The sequence below is a fragment of the Mesoplodon mirus genome (assembly GCF_964341445.2).
Source record: "Mesoplodon mirus genome assembly, chromosome: 15".
Lineage (NCBI taxonomy): Eukaryota > Metazoa > Chordata > Mammalia > Artiodactyla > Ziphiidae > Mesoplodon > Mesoplodon mirus.
This window is the reverse complement of record NC_138991.1, coordinates 11,688,593-11,706,886: the sequence shown is the minus strand read 5'-3', so window position 1 is coordinate 11,706,886 and position 18,294 is coordinate 11,688,593. Positions and strand designations below refer to the sequence as shown.

Here is an 18,294-nt window from a genome sequence, read left to right as displayed (position 1 = left end):
CCTGTAGAATTATTTTCCCTGGATTTTCCACCATTGCTCAACCAATTCCTGGTGTCATCAATTGAGTGTTTTGTGCTTTGAATTCAAATTCATTTGAATTAATTTAAACCAGACCTACCTAGGAAGGTAGTATCTGTAGCTTTGCATTATGCACGTCCATGCACATCACAGTTCTCTTCCGATATGGTCCAGTTGCAGAAAGTCTCTCCGCCCTCGTTCTGCAAACGCAGTTTGAGATTCAGGCCTTGGGGTGACTGGCAGATTTCTCTTACATGTGTCGGATGTGTCTGCTGCTGTTGATGGCTATCAGTAAAAGCCCAATGCAACCTTCTTCATTGCTCAGCTTCCAGCATCAAACGGGAATAAACTTCAGAGAAGAAAACTAGTTAATTTGGCTTGCAAATATTAGTGTTCATTTTCATACTTCCTCTGTATGATGACTGAATGCGTGCCTAAACTAAAACTTAGGAGTTTTCTGTATTTTTCAAGTGGTTTGGGGACTGAAGATTAATGTCCTTATTAGTTTGTTATAAAGCACTAATGGACATTTTAATCTTCTTGGCTGTTCTCCAGGGGTTTTTTTTTTGTGTCTGTGTGTTTGTGTGTTTTATTTTACAGGCTGATGTAATCTCTAAACTCAACATGACAGACAGGTAAACCTTTCATACTGTAACACCCATGTGGCTACTTTTCAGACTGGGGCCAAGTTTTCTCCACATTGATTCCTGGCTGTGGTACTTCTCTATTATATGTCTTTTCGTTTTGCTGACCATTTCTGCTGTAGAATCTATTCTGAATTCATTTGTGTCTCTGAAATGAATCAAAACTATATTGAGGAATTTTGAAGCTCTCCAGTCGGAGGGTTGCTGATGGAAATGATTAGGTTCAGCTTTGAAGGGAATAACTCTTGGTTAGTTAACTGCCACCTCACACACACCACACGCTGCACCATTGTCCTTTTATTATTAAGAATCATCTTCAACTCATTTCTAAGGCTGAAATAATGCCATAATGAAAAGTTGTCTTCTTGATAGATTGGGGATGGAGTCGGGGGTGAGGTGTGAATCTTTACTCTGGGATTCCCCCCAAGGCGGTGGGGATGGGGAGGGGGAAGCAGTTGCTCTGTTGTGGGTGTCCTTCTCAGGCTGCAGCTACTCCATTGGGCACTCAGAGCTGCTGTCTAGGAGCCCAATCCAGAAATTTCCATAACTGGCTTAGCAAGAAGCAACCTAGGAAGCCGAAGTTACCAGATCTAGTGCTAAAAAAGTGCACACACACAGCGTGACCTGGTTTCCCGTCTCTCAGAAGTGCAGTGAGTATGCAGCCTTGCTCTGTGTTTCTCTACCGGGAGCACTGGATTCTGTCTTGTGGCTTGGCTGGGGAGCTCGGAAGTGGGGCCCAGTGCTCAGCCCCGGGGTCCCTTTCACTGGGCCAGCCAGAGCTTACAGCCTTCAGCAGCAACTTGGAGATTAGAATCTTGGAGCCCTTTTCATGAGAAATGAGCCTTTAATAACATCAAGTCCAATCTCATTTTCTCTCCAGGGATATAAATTTCAAAGCCTTTGTTGTAAGATAGTCTTGCTATACAAACAAGTAGCGAAAGTCGCATCCCTGTTCCATAAGGAGCATGAAGCCAAGCAGAACTGATGCCCTGCATTCTGTAGGTATTTTGGAACTGAAAAGAAATGCTCAAAACCCAGTGGATATAAAAGAAGATGTCACAGCATTCAGTCCTTCAACCTGTTTGGGGTCAACTGCTTAGAGATACAAAAAACGCTTGATAAATCCTTGTGAAATTGAATTGAACCGGAGGTTGGGATGTTCAGGAAGAGAGGAATAAAAGAATCGGCCCTTAGACAGGCAGACTAAGAACCAGGCGGAGTTTCTCTCTGTGTGGGCAGACACTTCCTTTCCTGTTAGAAAGTGACTGTCCCACAGATGGGGGGTGCTCTGGGGGAAATTAGCCAGCGGTCGCAAACCCACACAGCTGCAGGGCCTGGCAGAACCCTTCACAGAGGGGAGCTGGCCAGGTGTGTGTCTGGAGGTGGTGACAGTGGTGAGCCAGAGAGCCCATCGTCTGAAGGGGACAGCCACCTCTTAGCTCCACCTGCTAATTACCAGGTGGGAACATGGGCCCAGAATTGCCAGATACTTCATTGTTTTTTTCCCAAAAGAGGCCAAGTTTCTGGATTTTAATAGGGAATTTTCCTGTTTTAAATGTTGCCAACTTCATCCATTTTTCAAAACACCATGCAGGTCAAACATGAGGCCCATGGACCTCTGCACGGTAGGAAACATAAAAATAACTTTTTTGCACAGAGGTTTTACTTCACTGGTGTTTCCTCTGGGGAGCTAATTCACTCATAGATACACCCTAAATTATTTCACCATGCCAGTCCATTTTCTTTTTCTTTTTCTTTTTTTTTTAATTTTTAAATTTTATTTATTTTTGGCTGCGTTGGGTCTTCGTTGCTGCACACAAGCTTTCTCTAGTTGCGGCGAGCGGGGCTTCTCATTGCGGTGGCTTCTCTTGTTGCAGAGCACGGGCTCTAGGTGTGCGGGCTTCAGTAGTTGTGGCACGTGTGCTCAGTAGTTGTGGCTCATGGGCTCTAGAGCGCAGGCTCAGTAGTTGTGGTGCAGGGGCTTAGTTGCTCCACGGCATGTGGGATCTTCCTAGATCAGGGCTCAAACCCATGTCCCCTGCGTTGGCAGGCAGATTCTTAACCACTCTGCCACCAGGGAAGTCCCCCAGTCCATTTTCTTTTTGTTTTGTTGACGTTGCTGTCTTTTGAGATGATGGAATAAAGAAAACACATTGTTCAGTTGAACTTCTGGCTTCTGGCCTTTTAAAAGACTGGGTCATAAGGTGTGAAGTGGAACAGCTGCGGGCAAGATTCAATAACTGCTTACATTCAGACCTCTCCATGATTCAGGCAGTTCATATTTCCGACTTTCCATGTTCACTGTCGGAAACACTGTGCCCCAATTTAGAGTCTCAGCCAAAGCTAAATGTGTTACATAATTTATGCAAAGCACTTCTCCCCCAACATTTTATTATGGAAATTTCAAACACACAGAAAAGGTGAAGCACTGTACAGTGGACACGCACATGACCACCTAGATTCCACAGTCACTGTTTTCACTGGATTTTGCTTTAACCACAGACCTTTCCATCTCTCCATCCCTCTGTCCGTTCATCAGTCCGTCTTCTGGTTCCTGCTGTTTGATTTTCAGTTCAGGATGCCACAGGAACTATGACAAAGAACATCAGTCAGGCCTCTTTCAGTGCAACTGAAACCCAACACGGACTCGTTTTCGCGAAAAAGAAGTTTGTTGACTCGTAGAACAGAAGTGTCCCCGGAGTGATGGCTTCCTGCATGACAGCCTCTGGGGGCCTGTGATGTCAGGAACCTCTCCTCTCTCTGTCTTAGCTATTCTCTGGTCGACGTCATCCGCAGGCACGCTCACCCCACATGGCAGCAACAGTGGCTTTCGGCTCACGATCACCTTCACCGTCCCCGCCAAAAGGGCCAACCTAATTCCTGGCGACCTGGTAAAATGCCTGGCGATGGACCTCTGACCAGGCTTGGGTCCCCTGCCTACTCCGAGAGCCCCACGCAATACAGGGCTGGAGAGTGGAGGAGGCCTGGCTCCACAAAGGGAAATTGGGGTGCTGTTACCAGTACTGATAACACCCACTGGGGCTGTGGGTGCTGTCCACTGTGCGCTTGCTGAGGGATGGAGGGAGGGCCCCACGAGCCGCACAGGGTCGTCGCCCGGCACACACCCCGCCCAGCACACAACCCGCTGCACACTCCCAGGCTCCCACCCTGCTTTGGGATGCACTTTTTTTTTTTTTTTTTTTTACTTATTTAGGCCTCACCGCACAGCTTGCGGGATCTCAGTTCCCTGACCAGGGATCGAACCAAGGCCTTGGCAGTGAAAGAGCAGAGTCCTAACCAATGGACCACCAGGAAAGTCCCCAAGATGTACTTTTTAGACGTTCTTCTTCCTTCGAGGCCTCTGTTATGTCGCTGTGGGTGATGAGAGTGGCAATAAAAGAAGGAGAGGGGAGAGAAGAATCTCTGTGGGTTGCAGAGCAAGGGCCTCAAGGCCAGCTGCCAACAAATCACGGCCTCCCGGGTTGGCAGCTGTTCGGTGGAGTTAGCTTTTCTTCCCTCCTAGATCCCTCCCTCCTGCCTGCCTTCCCCAGATATCTCTGGGCGCTCACAGTGAGGTGAGAGGCAGGTGAAGTCACAGCTCATAATGCACGCGACAAGCTCTGTGAGGACAGGGCAAGTCTGGGAACTGAAGTCCGAGCTGAGGCCGTCCTTGAAGTGAGCAGGCTCTCCTGCATGAATTCACATTAACCGAACTCAGGGCGCCACCATGGAAACCGGTGTGCCAGATTATCGATTTATGAAGAGAACCGTAACTGGCAGGGTAGCCACGCGTCCCTTCCCACCAGCACTCCTCTCTCTCCCTGAGCCCGGAGCCAGATGATCGTGGGAAGCTGATGGTGACATGCGGTGGACGGAGCACGCTCCAGTCCCCAGGCCAGGTAGCTCCTCATCCCTCCCAGACCGCAAGCTTGGTGAGGGCGGGAAACAGGCTGATGGGCTCTGGCTCACATCTCGACCCGAGGCTGTCCCCTCGTGGCTCCTTGGGTTGCGGAAGGGGGCAGACCTAACCGTTCTGCTGAGCTGGAAGGAAGGCAGTGCCAGGCGAGGCCTTCTGAGGGAACCGACAAGGGCTTGCAAGAACTCTAAGGGGAAGAAGACAAATGGGTTGCGAGAATAGTCGTCCTGACTCCTTAGGCGGCCCCCAAGGCCCCACGGGGTGACCTGGCCCCGCCTCCCTCCCAGACTCCAGCACTTCCAGCCACTCGCCCTCACGGCGCTGCTGCCAGCCTCACTGTTTCGTTTCTCAGGCAGCCAAGCTTGCTCCACCTCAGAGGTAGCTTGCTCTGGCCACTGCCCCCACGTCTTGGCTTGTCCATCTGCTTCTTGTCAGGTAGGCCCTCGTTTAAATAAGCGTCATTTCTTCAGAGAGGCCTTTCCTGACCCCCCGATCTAAGTGGGCCCCACCCCCCTGCCTCCACACCACCCCGCCGTGTTACTCTTTCTCTCATCACCCTGACTTCCTGTGTTCGCCTTTTCTAAGTTGACCTTGGCCTCCGGGTAGTGCTGTATCCAGTGTAGTGGCTAAGAGCACCCACTCTGAGCCAGATGGCCTGTGTTTGGATCCGGGCTTGGCCACCTCTTAACTGTCTGACCTTGGGCAAGCTCCTTAACCTCATTGTCCCTCAGTTTTCTCCTATGTACTCAGAGCAATACCAGTACCATTTCATACGGTTGCTTTGTGGATTATTGAGTTACTCTATGTAGAGTGCTCAGAAGAGCGCCTGGCATGTGGTAAGTGCCACATAAATATTTGCTGTTATTATAAGCCTCGGGACTTCCCTGGTGGTCCAGTGGTGAAGAATCCACCTTCCAATGCAGGGGACGCAGGTTCGATCCCTGGTCAGGGAACGGAGATCCCACACACCGTGGGGCAACTGAGCCCTCACCGCAACTACTGAGCCCGCACGCTCTGGAGCCTGCGCGCTGCAACGAAAGAGCCTGCGTGCCACAACTAAGACCCGACACAGCCAAATAAATAAACAAATAAAAAAATGTTTTGTTTTTTTTTTTTTTAAAAGCCTTAGTGCTTGAAACATCTTAGGCAGTTAATGCCCATTTGTTGGAGGTAGTTAGACCCTCGTGGGTACTGGGGTGAGAGCTGCTGGCCTGGTGGTAGGCAGCACTGGTGTCGCTGTCTGCCTCCCAGGCTGCGCAGCTCCTGAAGCAGGCTGGGGTTGCTGCTGACTTTCGGCACTTTCCTAGATGTTGCAGATCTGAGTGGAGTCTGGCGTCAGTCACAGATGGCACTCCAGTGGCCTGGTGGCAAGGGGCAAAGCAGAGGTCAGACCCAGGAGCACATGGGCCGTTTAGGGGAGGCCCTCTGGGCCACCATGGTTCCAACTGCTCTGACCAAGAAGGCTGGGATGGCTGTCATGTATTTAAGCAAAAGTCTTCCCTCTGTCATTGGTCAAAATAAAATCTTGGTATTCTCAGTGGAAAACCAGGCCATTCATAACAACAGCTTGTAGAGTGGGCCTTTCACTTCTCCACCCACAATGTCAATTAGCAGGTATTTTAAGTGGCGAAAAACCCGCCATCTTCTGTAGTTCCTTCAGCTACTGTTATGTTATACTAAATACAGTCTCTGACTTTAATGTTCTACTGTGTAGACCAGGGGTGAAGCGTTTCAGAATTACCCCTTCCTTTTCTCTTCGACAGTTTTGCATTTGGCTCCCTGATTTCTGCTGTTGATCCAGTGGCTACTATTGCTATTTTCAATGCACTTCATGTGGACCCGGTGCTCAACATGCTGGTTTTTGGAGAGAGCATTCTCAACGATGCAGTCTCCATTGTCCTGACCAAGTAAGTGTGCTTTCTTCAAGTGACGGAACTAAAGGGCCTTGTATCAGAGGGGCAGATATTTCCATGCAGCTGCGTGTACAGTTGCTTATCCTCTGGGTGATTGGTTCACTGCTTCTCCATCTTTCTGGCCTGACAAGCCTTGATGTGCCCCAGGAATATTGTCAAGGCCCAGGGTGATTAGAGGAGAATCTGCCTTTTAGGATCTACCTTTTAGCAGTGCTTGTAAATTAAACCCAGCTTGGACTTCGCTGGAGGTCCAGTGGTTAAGACTCCACGCTTCCAGTGCAGGGGGTGTGGCTTCGATCCCTGGTTGGGGAACTGCGATCCCACATGCCATGGGGTGTGGCCTAAATAAATAAAGAAAGCTCAGCTTCTCATCAGCATCACCGGGGGTGCTTATTAAATGTAGCATTCCCAGGCACCACCCTGAGAGCTTCCGATTCAGTAGGTCTGGGGTGAGTCCCCAGATGATAATGGAGCAGCCAGTTGAGGGATCAGTATTTGGGCAGCATTGTTCCAGATGAAAGCATGTGACAGAGGCCCTATTCTCCCACTTGGGAGCTGGTGCACGTCACCTTCCTTTTCGCAGCTCTAAGGTACGGTAGTGATATTCACGGGCATCCTGCCTTAAGATGCTATTATGTGAAAGCTACTTTGGAAATTGCAGATCTTTTTCAGTTGTTCATTGGTATACTGCCCTTGTTGATAGCATCTGAGAAGTTAAAGATGAGCCATAAAATGTCAAGAAGTCATTGGGAAAAGCAAATGAGTCTAAGTTCATCTCAAATCCATTTGTCGGATGCGGGGCTATTTCCTTGCACTCTGAGGTTTGTGTTGTTCATGTATGGACAGGAGACCCAGACAGTTTTACCAAAAACCAAGAAGGTACAGACAGTCAAAGGAGTTGGAGAAAAGAGCCCTGGACAATGTATCAGAGATGAGCTAAGAGAATTTTAGGGGCCATTATGTGTTCTGTTAAAGAATAGTTTTTCCATTTTGATTTTGGACTTGTTTCCTTTGTTGTGGGATTCCTTGCAAAGCATAACCACTCTGTGGTTTTCTTAAAAGCCTTACTATAGACTATATTCAGCATTCTTATGTTGGAATAAAAGAACATTTTATCGTGGAAAGAGCCCAGGTCTTGGGGTCAGGCTGACCTGGGTTCAAGTCCCAGTGATGGCCACTCAGCTGTGTGACACCCTGGGTCAGCTCCTTAACCTCTCTGAGCCACAGGTGTCTCAACAGTAAAGTGAGGGTGATAATGCCTCAGCCTAGACTTGGATTTGAGGATTGAGTGGTTACATATACTATGTGAAAAGCATCTGCCATCGGTTAATGAGAGATCCTTTCCTCTGCTGCTCCTGTCCCCCAGCTATTGTTTGTCCTGTTTTTGTCCTGCTTTTGCAGGAAGAACTTACCAAATGTTGCTTAATTGAAAGAGGTGCTCAGCAGACCCTTAAACAAAACAAAAACATATGTATATATTCTAAAATAATACATATATTCTGCATATAAAATTTAGAAAACTCACAAAGAAAGAAAGAGAAGAAAAAAAATACAAGCATTGTAACTCCCAAGAGATAATTACAGTTAACAGTTTGGTAGAAGGTACATGTGATTTATTTAGATGGGTATATACTGTATTGTAACTTTTCCATTGAATGGAGTTGGTAAACATCATTTATATTTATAACATCATTTAACTAGTTGCAGAGTATTCTTTCTATGGATTTACTGTGATCTATTTATGGATTTACTGCGATCTATTTGACCAGTTCCCTATTGTTGGCTTTTTCATGTTTCTCTTGGCAAAAATTTCTATAACTTTATTAGGAAATGATCATATATCATGCTGTAAGAGCTTTTAAAAAAATCTGATATTTTTTCTTAAGATCTACTTTGAAAGCGTCTTAGTTTTCTGGTTTTTACCTTTCTCTTGTGTCCTGGTTGTGCATTTGAACATTTGTGATAAGGAATTGTGCCTAAATTGGAGGTGACATCATGAGTTATTCTTATACATGAGGAGCTAAACTCAACTGCCTTGTCTCTAATTTATTTTCTTCCTAAATCTGGCAGAAGTAGGATCTTTTCTGAGCTTTCCCAGGTGTCCTTTGCCACAAAAAGGCCAAAGGTTAGGAGATACTTTCTTTTTAAAATGAGAAAGGATGGAGTCATTGTAACTAGCCATACATTCTTCCTGGAAAAGTGCTTTTGAAGGCCAAGTTCACCTATGATGACAGTTTCCAAAATTGAATCAGTGGGCCACATGCATATGTGGTTTCCAGCCTTCACCTCCACTACTTACCGGTACACAGGCTGGGGTAGGAGTCACTGACCTAAGTCTCTGACTCAGATGGGTTGTCCTGTGAGTCCGTAGGCATTTTCAGATGAAAGCGGGAGATGGGGGAGAAAGAGGATGTGGTAGGACTGCCTTGTTTTTGCAGTGTAGCGGGGAGCTGTTGTCAGCTTTCCTTGGTTACAAGGAAGAATCACATCTTGTTTTTCAAAGTGATCTGATGATGATACATTTATCTTTGTAACTGAATATGTGAATGAATTACCCCTTTTTTAATGTTTTCACTTTCATAAGTGCCAGAAAGCTGAGTATCTTCTGTTTCTTCATTAACCTTAATTAAATTACTTTTAGCTTTGATTTGTTACTATGACAATCTATTCTTACAATAATTGCGGTAGAGGAAACCTTTTGTTCTCTGCAGCTGCAGCTAAAGCTCATGAAATGGATCCTGAAGCAACATTGTCTTTTATTCTTTAAGGTGTGAGAAACATGACCTGAAAAAATAAAATGCATAACATTTCCAGGCTAGAAAGAGTCTGAATTCTACCTTCATTTATCTTGAGTTCAGAAACCACTGGCCTCGGCCCTGGGTCTGCTGTTAACCATTGGTGTGACCTCACCCAGTTAGCCACTTTCTTTAGGCCTCAGTCTCCTTTGCATGAAAAGAAAGCAGTGACACCAGCCAGTGTCCCAGCTGTGGTAATGAAATGAGGTGGGGGCTGGATGCTATGCTTGTGGCCCACGGATCCATTTGGGACCTAGAGGTGATCTTAGCCTTCAAAAGTACTTTCCCAATAGGAACCTTGTTGGTTCCCAGCTTTCCCCAAGGTGAGATGTTAACATGGGATCTGCTGGGAAAGAAAGGGAATGGGGCTATTGGGGTGAGTTTAGAAAACTTTTATGTGAAAGAAGTTGGTTTTCTTTTTTGCAGGACTTCTCAGAACCTTTATTATGTTATATTATGCTGTAAATCACCACAAAAGGCTGAGGTTATCTGACCAAGCCACCCTTTTATCACAGATTATCCTGCTTTAAAATTATACCAGTTCATGAAACGCTAATTAATGAAGCTGAACATTACTATTGACAATTCTTTGTTTTATTTACTGATTCAGCAAAAATTTGTTGAGTATCTTCTGTGTGCTGGGCTCTGCTTAGGCCCTGGACATATGGCAGTGAACAAGGTGGACACAGGCACGGTCCTCATGGAATGATTCACTAGTTCCACTGCTGTGGAGAAGTCAGGCACCAGGAGAGCCTGTAAATGGGCTGGCCTATGTGAAGGCAGGTGTCCCTGAGGGAGTGTCACTGACCCTGGGTTCTGAGAACAAGCCAGAGTCAGCTGGAGCCCAGGAAGAGTGACATACGACCTACCCGGAGGTGTCAGTGACAGTGGAGCCCAGCCCGAATGAGGAGGAGATGGGATGGGAGGTGTGGTGGGGAGGAGTCGTCAGGCTCAGAAGACTGAGCTTCCCCCTGCAAGCAGCAGGAGACTGATGAGGGGCTTTGAACAGGCCAGTAACTCGATCAGACATGCATTTTCAAGGGATCCTTCAGGCCCCTGAGTAGAGAATGGGTTCTCCTAGGAAGAGCAGGTTGTATATAGAGAGAGATCCGCGAGGCAGAAGCCCTGAGCTGGAGGATAGTAGGGGAGGGAGGGAGAGAAGTGGATGGATTTGAGAGAAGGTGGACTCAGCAGGAGGAGGATATTTAATGAGAATAACTCTTTTAATGGTATAATGGTTTTACCCTTGGGGATAAAACCAACAGTTGAATTTAATGGCTGCTGACATTTTTCTTTGCTCTGTAGCAGTGATAGGAAAGTCCTTTCAATTCTTCCTCTTGATGTCTCCTCCCAAATCCCCACTCTGGGCCTTACCCACTGATGTTTCTTCTTCAGGAGGCTCCGTTCTAGTCTGACTTCATGCCACAGCCTCAGTTTCGGGTTTTATCCCACAGGATCCCCACTCCCCCACGCCCACCCCGCACTGAAAACACTCCCCGTGACTCCCCAGGGCCTTCAGGATGAAACACCAACTCCTTAGCTTGGTTCACGGAAAGCCTTTCACAGGGCCTGGCCCTGCCTGCTGCTCTTTCCTTACTCTTACCGCTGTCCTCCCCGCCAGCCCCTCCCCCAGCAGCCAGTTCCTGTGTCCTGTCCACAGTCCTCTGTGTAACTTCCTGCTCCTAGATACGCTGCTAGTATTTTGGGGCTCCCTACCTCCACACATGCTCTCCCCTCTGCCTTGAGTGCATTCCCTCATTTCTTCACCTGGTTAACTCTTCCTTATCCTAAATTGAAACCCAGCCCATGTGTCATAAAGAACCTTCCTTGACCCCCACCAGTCTGAGGTAGATGCCCACCGTGTATTTCCTACAGCTTTCTGCTCTTTCCTGAGATGGTCCTAGTTTCCATCTTGTTTTTTTTTTTTTCTTTTTTTCTTTTTGGCTGTGTTGGGTCTTCGTTGCCGCGCGTGGGCTTTCTCTAGTTGCAGTGAGCAGGGGCTACTCTTCGTTGCGGTACGCGGGCTTCTCATTGCAGTGGCTTCTCTCGTTGCAGAGCATGGGCTCTAGGCACGTGGGTTTCAGTAGTTGCGGTACATGGGCTCAGTAGTTGTGACTCACGGGCTCTCGAGCACAGGCTCAGTAGTTGTGGCGCACGGGCTTAGTTGCTCTGCAGCATGTGGGATCTTCCCGGACCAGGGCTCAAACCTGTATCCTCTGCATTGGCAGGCGGATTCTTAACCACTGCACCACCAGGGAAGCCCTCCATCTTGTTTTTCTCCCTCATTAGACTATAGAGTTCCCTAAGGGCAGGCACCTGCTCTCATCTCTGAACCCCCAGAAACTAACACAGGGCCTGGAACAAACTAGGTGAACAAATAAGTGTTTAACTAACGGGTTGAATGATGAATGAATGAATGAATGAATGAGAGAATAAGCCAGAAATAAGTTTTGAGTTCTAAGTTAATTTCTGATAACTTTGTCTATAACATTTTAACTTCTTTCTTTTTTTTTCTTTTATTTCCTAGCACAGCTGAAGGTTTAACAAGAAAAAATATGTCAGATGTCAGTGGGTGGCAAACATTTTTACAAGCCCTTGGCTACTTCCTCAAAATGTTCTTTGGCTCAGCAGCACTCGGCACTCTCACTGGCTTAATCTCTGCATTAATATCCTTTTAATATGATGAACACACGTGGCTGAGAAGATTATTCCTAATTACATCCGTCTCTCGTCATTTTCTCCAGTTCCTTAAGGGGACCAATTTTAGTCTACAGTCGTATTTAAGGAGGATTTTTATGCTTAGTTCTGGTTTGAAGCACACTTTAATTTACACTCAAGGATTTTAAACTTTAACATGTGAACTTTAGGATATCGCTTTTCAAAGCTTAAACGACACGTACACTGTTGACCGTCCGATCTGACTTTGGGGTCTTCTCAGTCCCCAGAGTGATAACTGCCCTGAGATGGCTTTCATCTTCTCCTGTCTCACGTTTCACAGTAAGAAAATCGGAAAGTAATTTCCTTTGCAAATGTCACATTGAGAAAATCTCTATGCCACGGAAAGTATTTATTTGGAAGAACCAGAAAAGAGACTTTGAAAGTGAGCTCCATCTAAGTTATTCGCACTGATTTTGTGGCTTAACAACCCATAAGCTTTTCCAGCCATAGCAGCCAAGAGACTTGTTAAGGCCCCTGACACCTTTATTGCTGTAGAAAATTTGTCACGTTTAAAACAGGAACAGGCACCAGACCATTTCTGTGTGAGCGTAAGCCTGCATGCATCTTGGGGAGATGGCCACCTGGCCCTCCTCCGCCAGCAGTTTGTCCCACAGATGGCCGGCCAGGAAAGCCTCTTCTGCCCGATACAGGCGTGTTTGTCTGCCATCCTGTTGAGTTTTCCCTTCAGTTCCTATGTCCGTAAGCCTCAAGGTGCTATTGAGTCAGCTGACAGCTTCTTATATTGTATCAATAAACGGAATGGAAAAGAATACTTTTTCTAGTTCAGTAGTTTCCTCTGTATTTATCTCTTTATTTAAAAGAGCGGAGGGGGGCTTCCCTGGTGGCACGGTGGTTGAGAGTCCGCCTGCCGATGCAGGGGACACAGGTTCGTGCCCCGGTCCGGGAAGATCCCACATGCCGCGGAGCGGCTGGGCCCGTGAGCCATGGCCGCTGAGCCTGCGCGTCCGGAGCCTGTGCTCCGCAACGGGAGAGGCCACAACACTGAGAGGCCCACGTACCACACACACACAAAAAAAAATTAAAAAAATTAAAAAAAAAAAGTGGAGGGGTGGGGAGAGCATCTTCTTTAATGAAGCCCCAGTAAATGAGTGCTGTGGGCCCCAGCACAGGCATGTGAACAACATTTGAATACATGGAAGATTCTCCTTTCACAGGAACATGAGTTTATAAATGTCCAGGAATAGGAGAGAAGGTCCTTCAATGGGGCATTGATCCCCAGGATTCTGGAAACCCCATTAGTGACCTCAGCTGATGTGGTCAGTGGAGTGGAAGAGGGACACGGCCCTGGAAGGGGCCTGGCAGTGTGGGCTGTCCTCAGTCTGTCTGCAGCCCCAGCTCCCCACAGCCTGCCCCCCACCCACCCCCCGGTGGCTCCCAGCCCTCCAAGTCAGCATTTCCAAATGAAATGACTTAGGGTGACTTTAGTTTTCCCCTACCGTTTGTCTCAGGAATTTACATCTCTTAGTGTTTTGTCAGGTGCCCGTCCTTAAAACAAGAGTCTCCCTGCAAAGAAAACAATCCATAATGACAAATTTTCACCTGTTACCTTGAGATGTTCCCAAATCTTTGTATCCATTGTTTACCTTCTCTATTTGGAAGGCAGCAGTTTTGTGACTTCTCTAGATCACCCATAAGTGTCCTTTGATTCTTTTTCCTTGACAATTGTCATTTACGTGCTAAAGCATATTGACTTGAGGAAGACGCCTTCCTTGGAGTTTGGCATGATGATCATTTTTGCTTATCTTCCATATGGGCTCGCAGAAGGAATCTCACTCTCAGGTAAGTGACGGAGAGTGTTGAAATGCAGGGGTTGATGGTCCGTTGTCCTGCCTGGTGAAAGGTTATGTCGACTGGGTCACTTTCAATCATAAGAGACAGTCACAACTCAGAAGAGCTTAAGCAGTAAAGGGGACTAACTGGCTCTCTAGGGATACATCTGGATTTAGACCTGGCTGGATCCAGGAACTCAGTGTTGTCACGGTCACCTTTTCTCCTTACCCGCCATCCTGTAGCAGAGATCAAAACATCTCTTCCAATGTTGCCTGTCTCTCAAAACAAGCCCTCTGAAGGGCCTTCAGTCAAAGGATGGGGTCAGACTGCCAAGGGCAGTCAATCCCTTAGCCCATCCCTGGGCCCTGGCACCCACTGACCTGCATTCTTCCTCTATAGTTTTGCCTTTTCCAGAATATAAATGTCATATAAAGGGAATCATGTAGTTTTTAGTCTTTTGTGACTTGTTTCTTTCAGTTTTCATAATGTTCTTGAGAGACACCACATTTTTGCTCTATCAGTAGTTTTACATTCTTACTGAGCTGGTTTTTCCATTCACCCTTTGAAGGACATTTGGACTTTTCCAGGTTTTGGCTATTAATGTGCATATTTTCATTTATCTTGGATAAATACCTAGGAGTAAGCAAGGTTGCCGGGTCTTATGGTAGGTGTGTATTTTGCTTTATCAGAAACTGCCAAGTGTTTTACAGAGTGACTGGACCATTTGCATTCCCACCAGAATGTATGAGAGAGTTTCAGCTGCTTCACATCCTCATCAATACTTATTTTAATTTTAAAAACTAGCCATTTTGACAGGTATGTGGCAGTTTGATTTTGATGTGCCTTGGTGTGGTTCTCTTTATATTCCTCTTGGGATTTGTTGAACTTCGTGGGTTTATAGTTTGTGTAAGTCTATGGCTTTTATCAAATGTAGTACGTTTTTATCAGTTTCTTGAAATATTTTTTTCTGTTCCTCCTCTGCTGCTGAGCAGAATTCTCCTTCCCTCAGGTCACTGTCTGGCATCACACATGAGTTCTCTGTGAGCAGGTCTTGCCAAGGAGGAGGCAGAGAGGACTCTGGCCATTTTCGCTGGAGAACTTTGTAAACCTCAGGGTCTCGTTTGTTTTTAATCCCAAGCCAGTTCTCTTGGATAATTTCATCCCAGTATCTGCCATCCTGTTCCCCCTCTTATCTTTCCTGAATTTTGGCACTTACATAAACACTACCTGTGAGTCATTTGGCTCTAGCCTAGCTATTTTTACCTCTGTTTTTCTAGATCATTCCCCACCCCTTTGAGATGAACACTGAGTACCTGTTGGCAAAGATATATTTCATGCATCCATTTGAAATTTGTGATTAAAACCAGGGAGTGTTTTTCTTGTCTTTTCTTCAGAGAGGCAGTGTTTTCTATTTGTAGGGGTTTCGTTTCCTTGGGGACCTCTGCCGTGCACGCTAATGGGGCCGAAAAGAGCACGTGCAAGCCAAGAACACACTTGTCCGCCTCTGGGTGACGGGCTGGCTCTGCCCACACTCTGCCGGTGGGATGTTTGTCACGCAAGGTTTTCAGAGAGGGGGAGGCTCACCCTGTTAACGTAAGGGTACAAACAGGAAAGGTGACTTTGGTGCCGTTCCCTCCTTCTTCTTTGTGCTCTGCTTTTCCTGACTGTCACAAAGGACTAAGTGGTTACCAGGACCACCAAACAGGATGCTCTCGCTAAGAATAATTTACCTAGATCTGTGTGTCTAGAACACAGCGGTTAAGGGCACCGGACAGACTCGGTTTGAATCCCAGCTCCACCTCTCATTAGCTGTGTAACTGCAGAGAGCAGACTTAACCACTCTGAGCTTCCACTTCCTCATATGAAGTAGACACAATAAAAGTGCCACTCTGGGGCTTCCCTGGTGGCGCAGTGGTTAAGAATCTGCCTGCCAGTGCAGGGGACACGGGTTTGATCCCTGATCCGGGAAGATCCCACATGCCGCAGAGCAACTAAGCCCGTGCGCCACAACTACTGAGCCTGTGCTCTAGAGCCCGTGAGCCACAACTGCTGAGCCCATACGCCACAACTACTGAAGCCCACACACCTAGAGCCCGTGCTCCGCAACAAGAGAAGCCATCGCAATGAGAAATCTGTGCACCGCAATGAAGAGTAGCCCCCGCTCGCCGCAACTAGAGGAAGCCCGCGTGCAGCAATGAAGACCCAACGCAGCCAAAAATGAATTGATTTATTTATTTAATTAAATTTTAAAAAGAAAAAGAAAAACCTCCTTTCACTCATCCATTCAGTAAATATTTATTTAATGACTACCCTGTGCCGAGAACGCTCCTTGGTTTCAGAGGTACAGTAATAAACAAGACAAGATCAGGTTTCTGCCTGCAGAAGGAAGATAGTAAGCAAGTAAGCAAACACATAGGGTAATTTCAGGTAGTAAGAAGTGATGTGAAAAAAAGAAATCAGAGTAATGTAATGGAGTGTCACGGGGGCAGGGACCTTATGAGGTAGGGGGTCAGGAAGCTGTCCTCAAAGGGGTGGCACTGGGGCTAAGACCTGTGTGGTGAAAAGGAGCCAGCGTTGGAGGCTCTGGGGAGGGAGTGATTGGCAGCGGGAGCAGCAGGCGCCGAGAGTCCAGATAGATCTGAGGGGGCTTGGCCTGCTCCGGGAAGAGCAGGAGGATAGCGTGGCTGAAACAGAGGGGCAGGGACCCCGTCCCGCAGGGTTCTTTAGGCCTGGGAAGGAGTTGGCATTCTGGTACACACGCAAAGCCAAGTGTTGGAGGACTTTTTAAAAATCACTGTGCCAGTAATACGTGTCATATCTGTCATATGATACTGTTTATTACTTTTTTTAAAATTTAATTTATTTATTTATTTTTGGGTGTGTTGGGTCTTCGTTTCTGTGTGAGGACTTTCTAGTTGCGGCGAGCAGGGGCCACTCTTCATCGCGGTGCGCGGGCTTCTCACTGTCGTGGCCTCTCGTTGCGGAGCAAGGCTCCAGACACGCAGGCTCAGTATTTGTGGCTCACAGGCCTAGTTGCTCCTCAGCATGCGGGATCTTCCCAGACCAGGGCTCAAACCCATGTCCTCTTCATTGGCAAGCAGATTCTCAACCACTGCGCCACCAGGGAAGCCCTGTTTATTACTTTTAAAATATATATTTATTATTTCTTTTTTTGGCTGCATTGGGTCTTCGCTGCCGCCTGCGGCTTTCTCTTCTTGCAGCAAGCGGGGGCTACCCTTCGCTGTGGTGTGCGGGCCCCTCATTGCGGTGGCCTCCCTTGCTGCAGAGCTTGGGCTCTAGGCGCGCGGGCCTCAGCAGTTGTGGCTCGCGGGCTCTAGAGCACAGGCTCCGTAGTTGTGGCGCACGGGCCCAGTCTCTCTGCAGCATCCTGGACCAGGGCTCAAACCCGTGTCCCCTGCACTGCGCCACCAGGGAAGACCCTGTTTATTACTTTTTTAAAAGACAGATAAACTTTATAATGGCATCGTAAAAGAGTTGGCAATCTGCATGTTGAACTGTTAATAGTAGTTACTTCTGGGCAGGTGGTGTGAATGGAGAGTTGTTTTACTCTTTACCTCTGAGTTCAGATTTTTTATAGCAAAGTATGTTCCTTTGTTGGGTAATTAACAAAGAAAACTGACTATGGCCTGACTCACCCTTCAAGAAGCACATCGTGTTTTACCCACAGTAAAGTTCAGTGCAATAGAAATTATACACAATACCCTTTCGGCTCCTGCCTTTTGGATTTGAATCCCTTTATTCCTTAATTACATTTGAGACAATGGATTTAACTGAGACTAGAAATGGATTTCCTCCCTTCTCCCTCCCTCTCTTCTTTTCCTGCCTTCCTTCAGAGGCTGACCATTTGCTGCACTGCTGTCTACTTCCTTAAATGAATTTGCCTTCTGAAAGAAGTAAATGTATCAGGATTCTTCATTCCAGGGCATGTTTTAAATCCCCAGACCTTTTATCTCCAGGAGTGAGCCTGCTGGACCGCTTTCCCCTTCAGTGTCTTTGCAGCCTATGCCAGGGGCAGCTGCAGTGGGTGAGGGTCGTCTGGGTGGTAAAGTCACCTGGGCTTAGGGAGGGCACGTAGGGCAGACACTTGAGCTGTCCCTGCGGCTTTTGTACCCACTGCTGACCCTGACTCTTTGCTTTAGCCCCCGGGATTTGAGAGTTCCCCCGACCCCAGACTAGACTGGCATGAATGTCATGGCTGGCTCGTCACTCTTTTGTTGTCCAGAGGGCCCATTTCTATATGGTCCAAATTCAGCCCCCAAATGGGATTTGTTTATCTCTACAGAAAATGTTTAAACACTTCAGTTAGTTGCTGTCATTAAAAGTCAGAAGATTTCTGGGAATTCCCTGGCGGTCCAGTGGTTAGGGCTCACTGCTTTCACTGCCAGGGGCCCGGGGTTCGATCCCTGGTCAGCGAACTAAGATCCAGCGAGCTGTGCGGCGCGGCCAAAAAAAAGAAAGTTGGAAGATTTCCCATAAGA

General features: G+C 47.2%; 1 protein-coding gene across 3 annotated transcripts in view; it reads left to right on the top strand.

Moving 5' to 3' along the window:
- Positions 1–18,294, top strand: part of SLC9A8 (solute carrier family 9 member A8) — a 70,344-nt gene that overhangs the window by 34,281 nt on the left and 17,769 nt on the right. For all 3 annotated transcript variants that reach the window (XM_082644311.1, XM_082644312.1, XM_082644310.1), the window contains exons 7-10: positions 619–653; positions 6,342–6,485; positions 11,814–11,952; positions 13,699–13,804. In XM_082644311.1, coding sequence (XP_082500437.1) covers positions 619–653; positions 6,342–6,485; positions 11,814–11,952; positions 13,699–13,804 — 424 coding nt within the window. The remainder of the gene's footprint in view (positions 1–618; positions 654–6,341; positions 6,486–11,813; positions 11,953–13,698; positions 13,805–18,294) is intronic.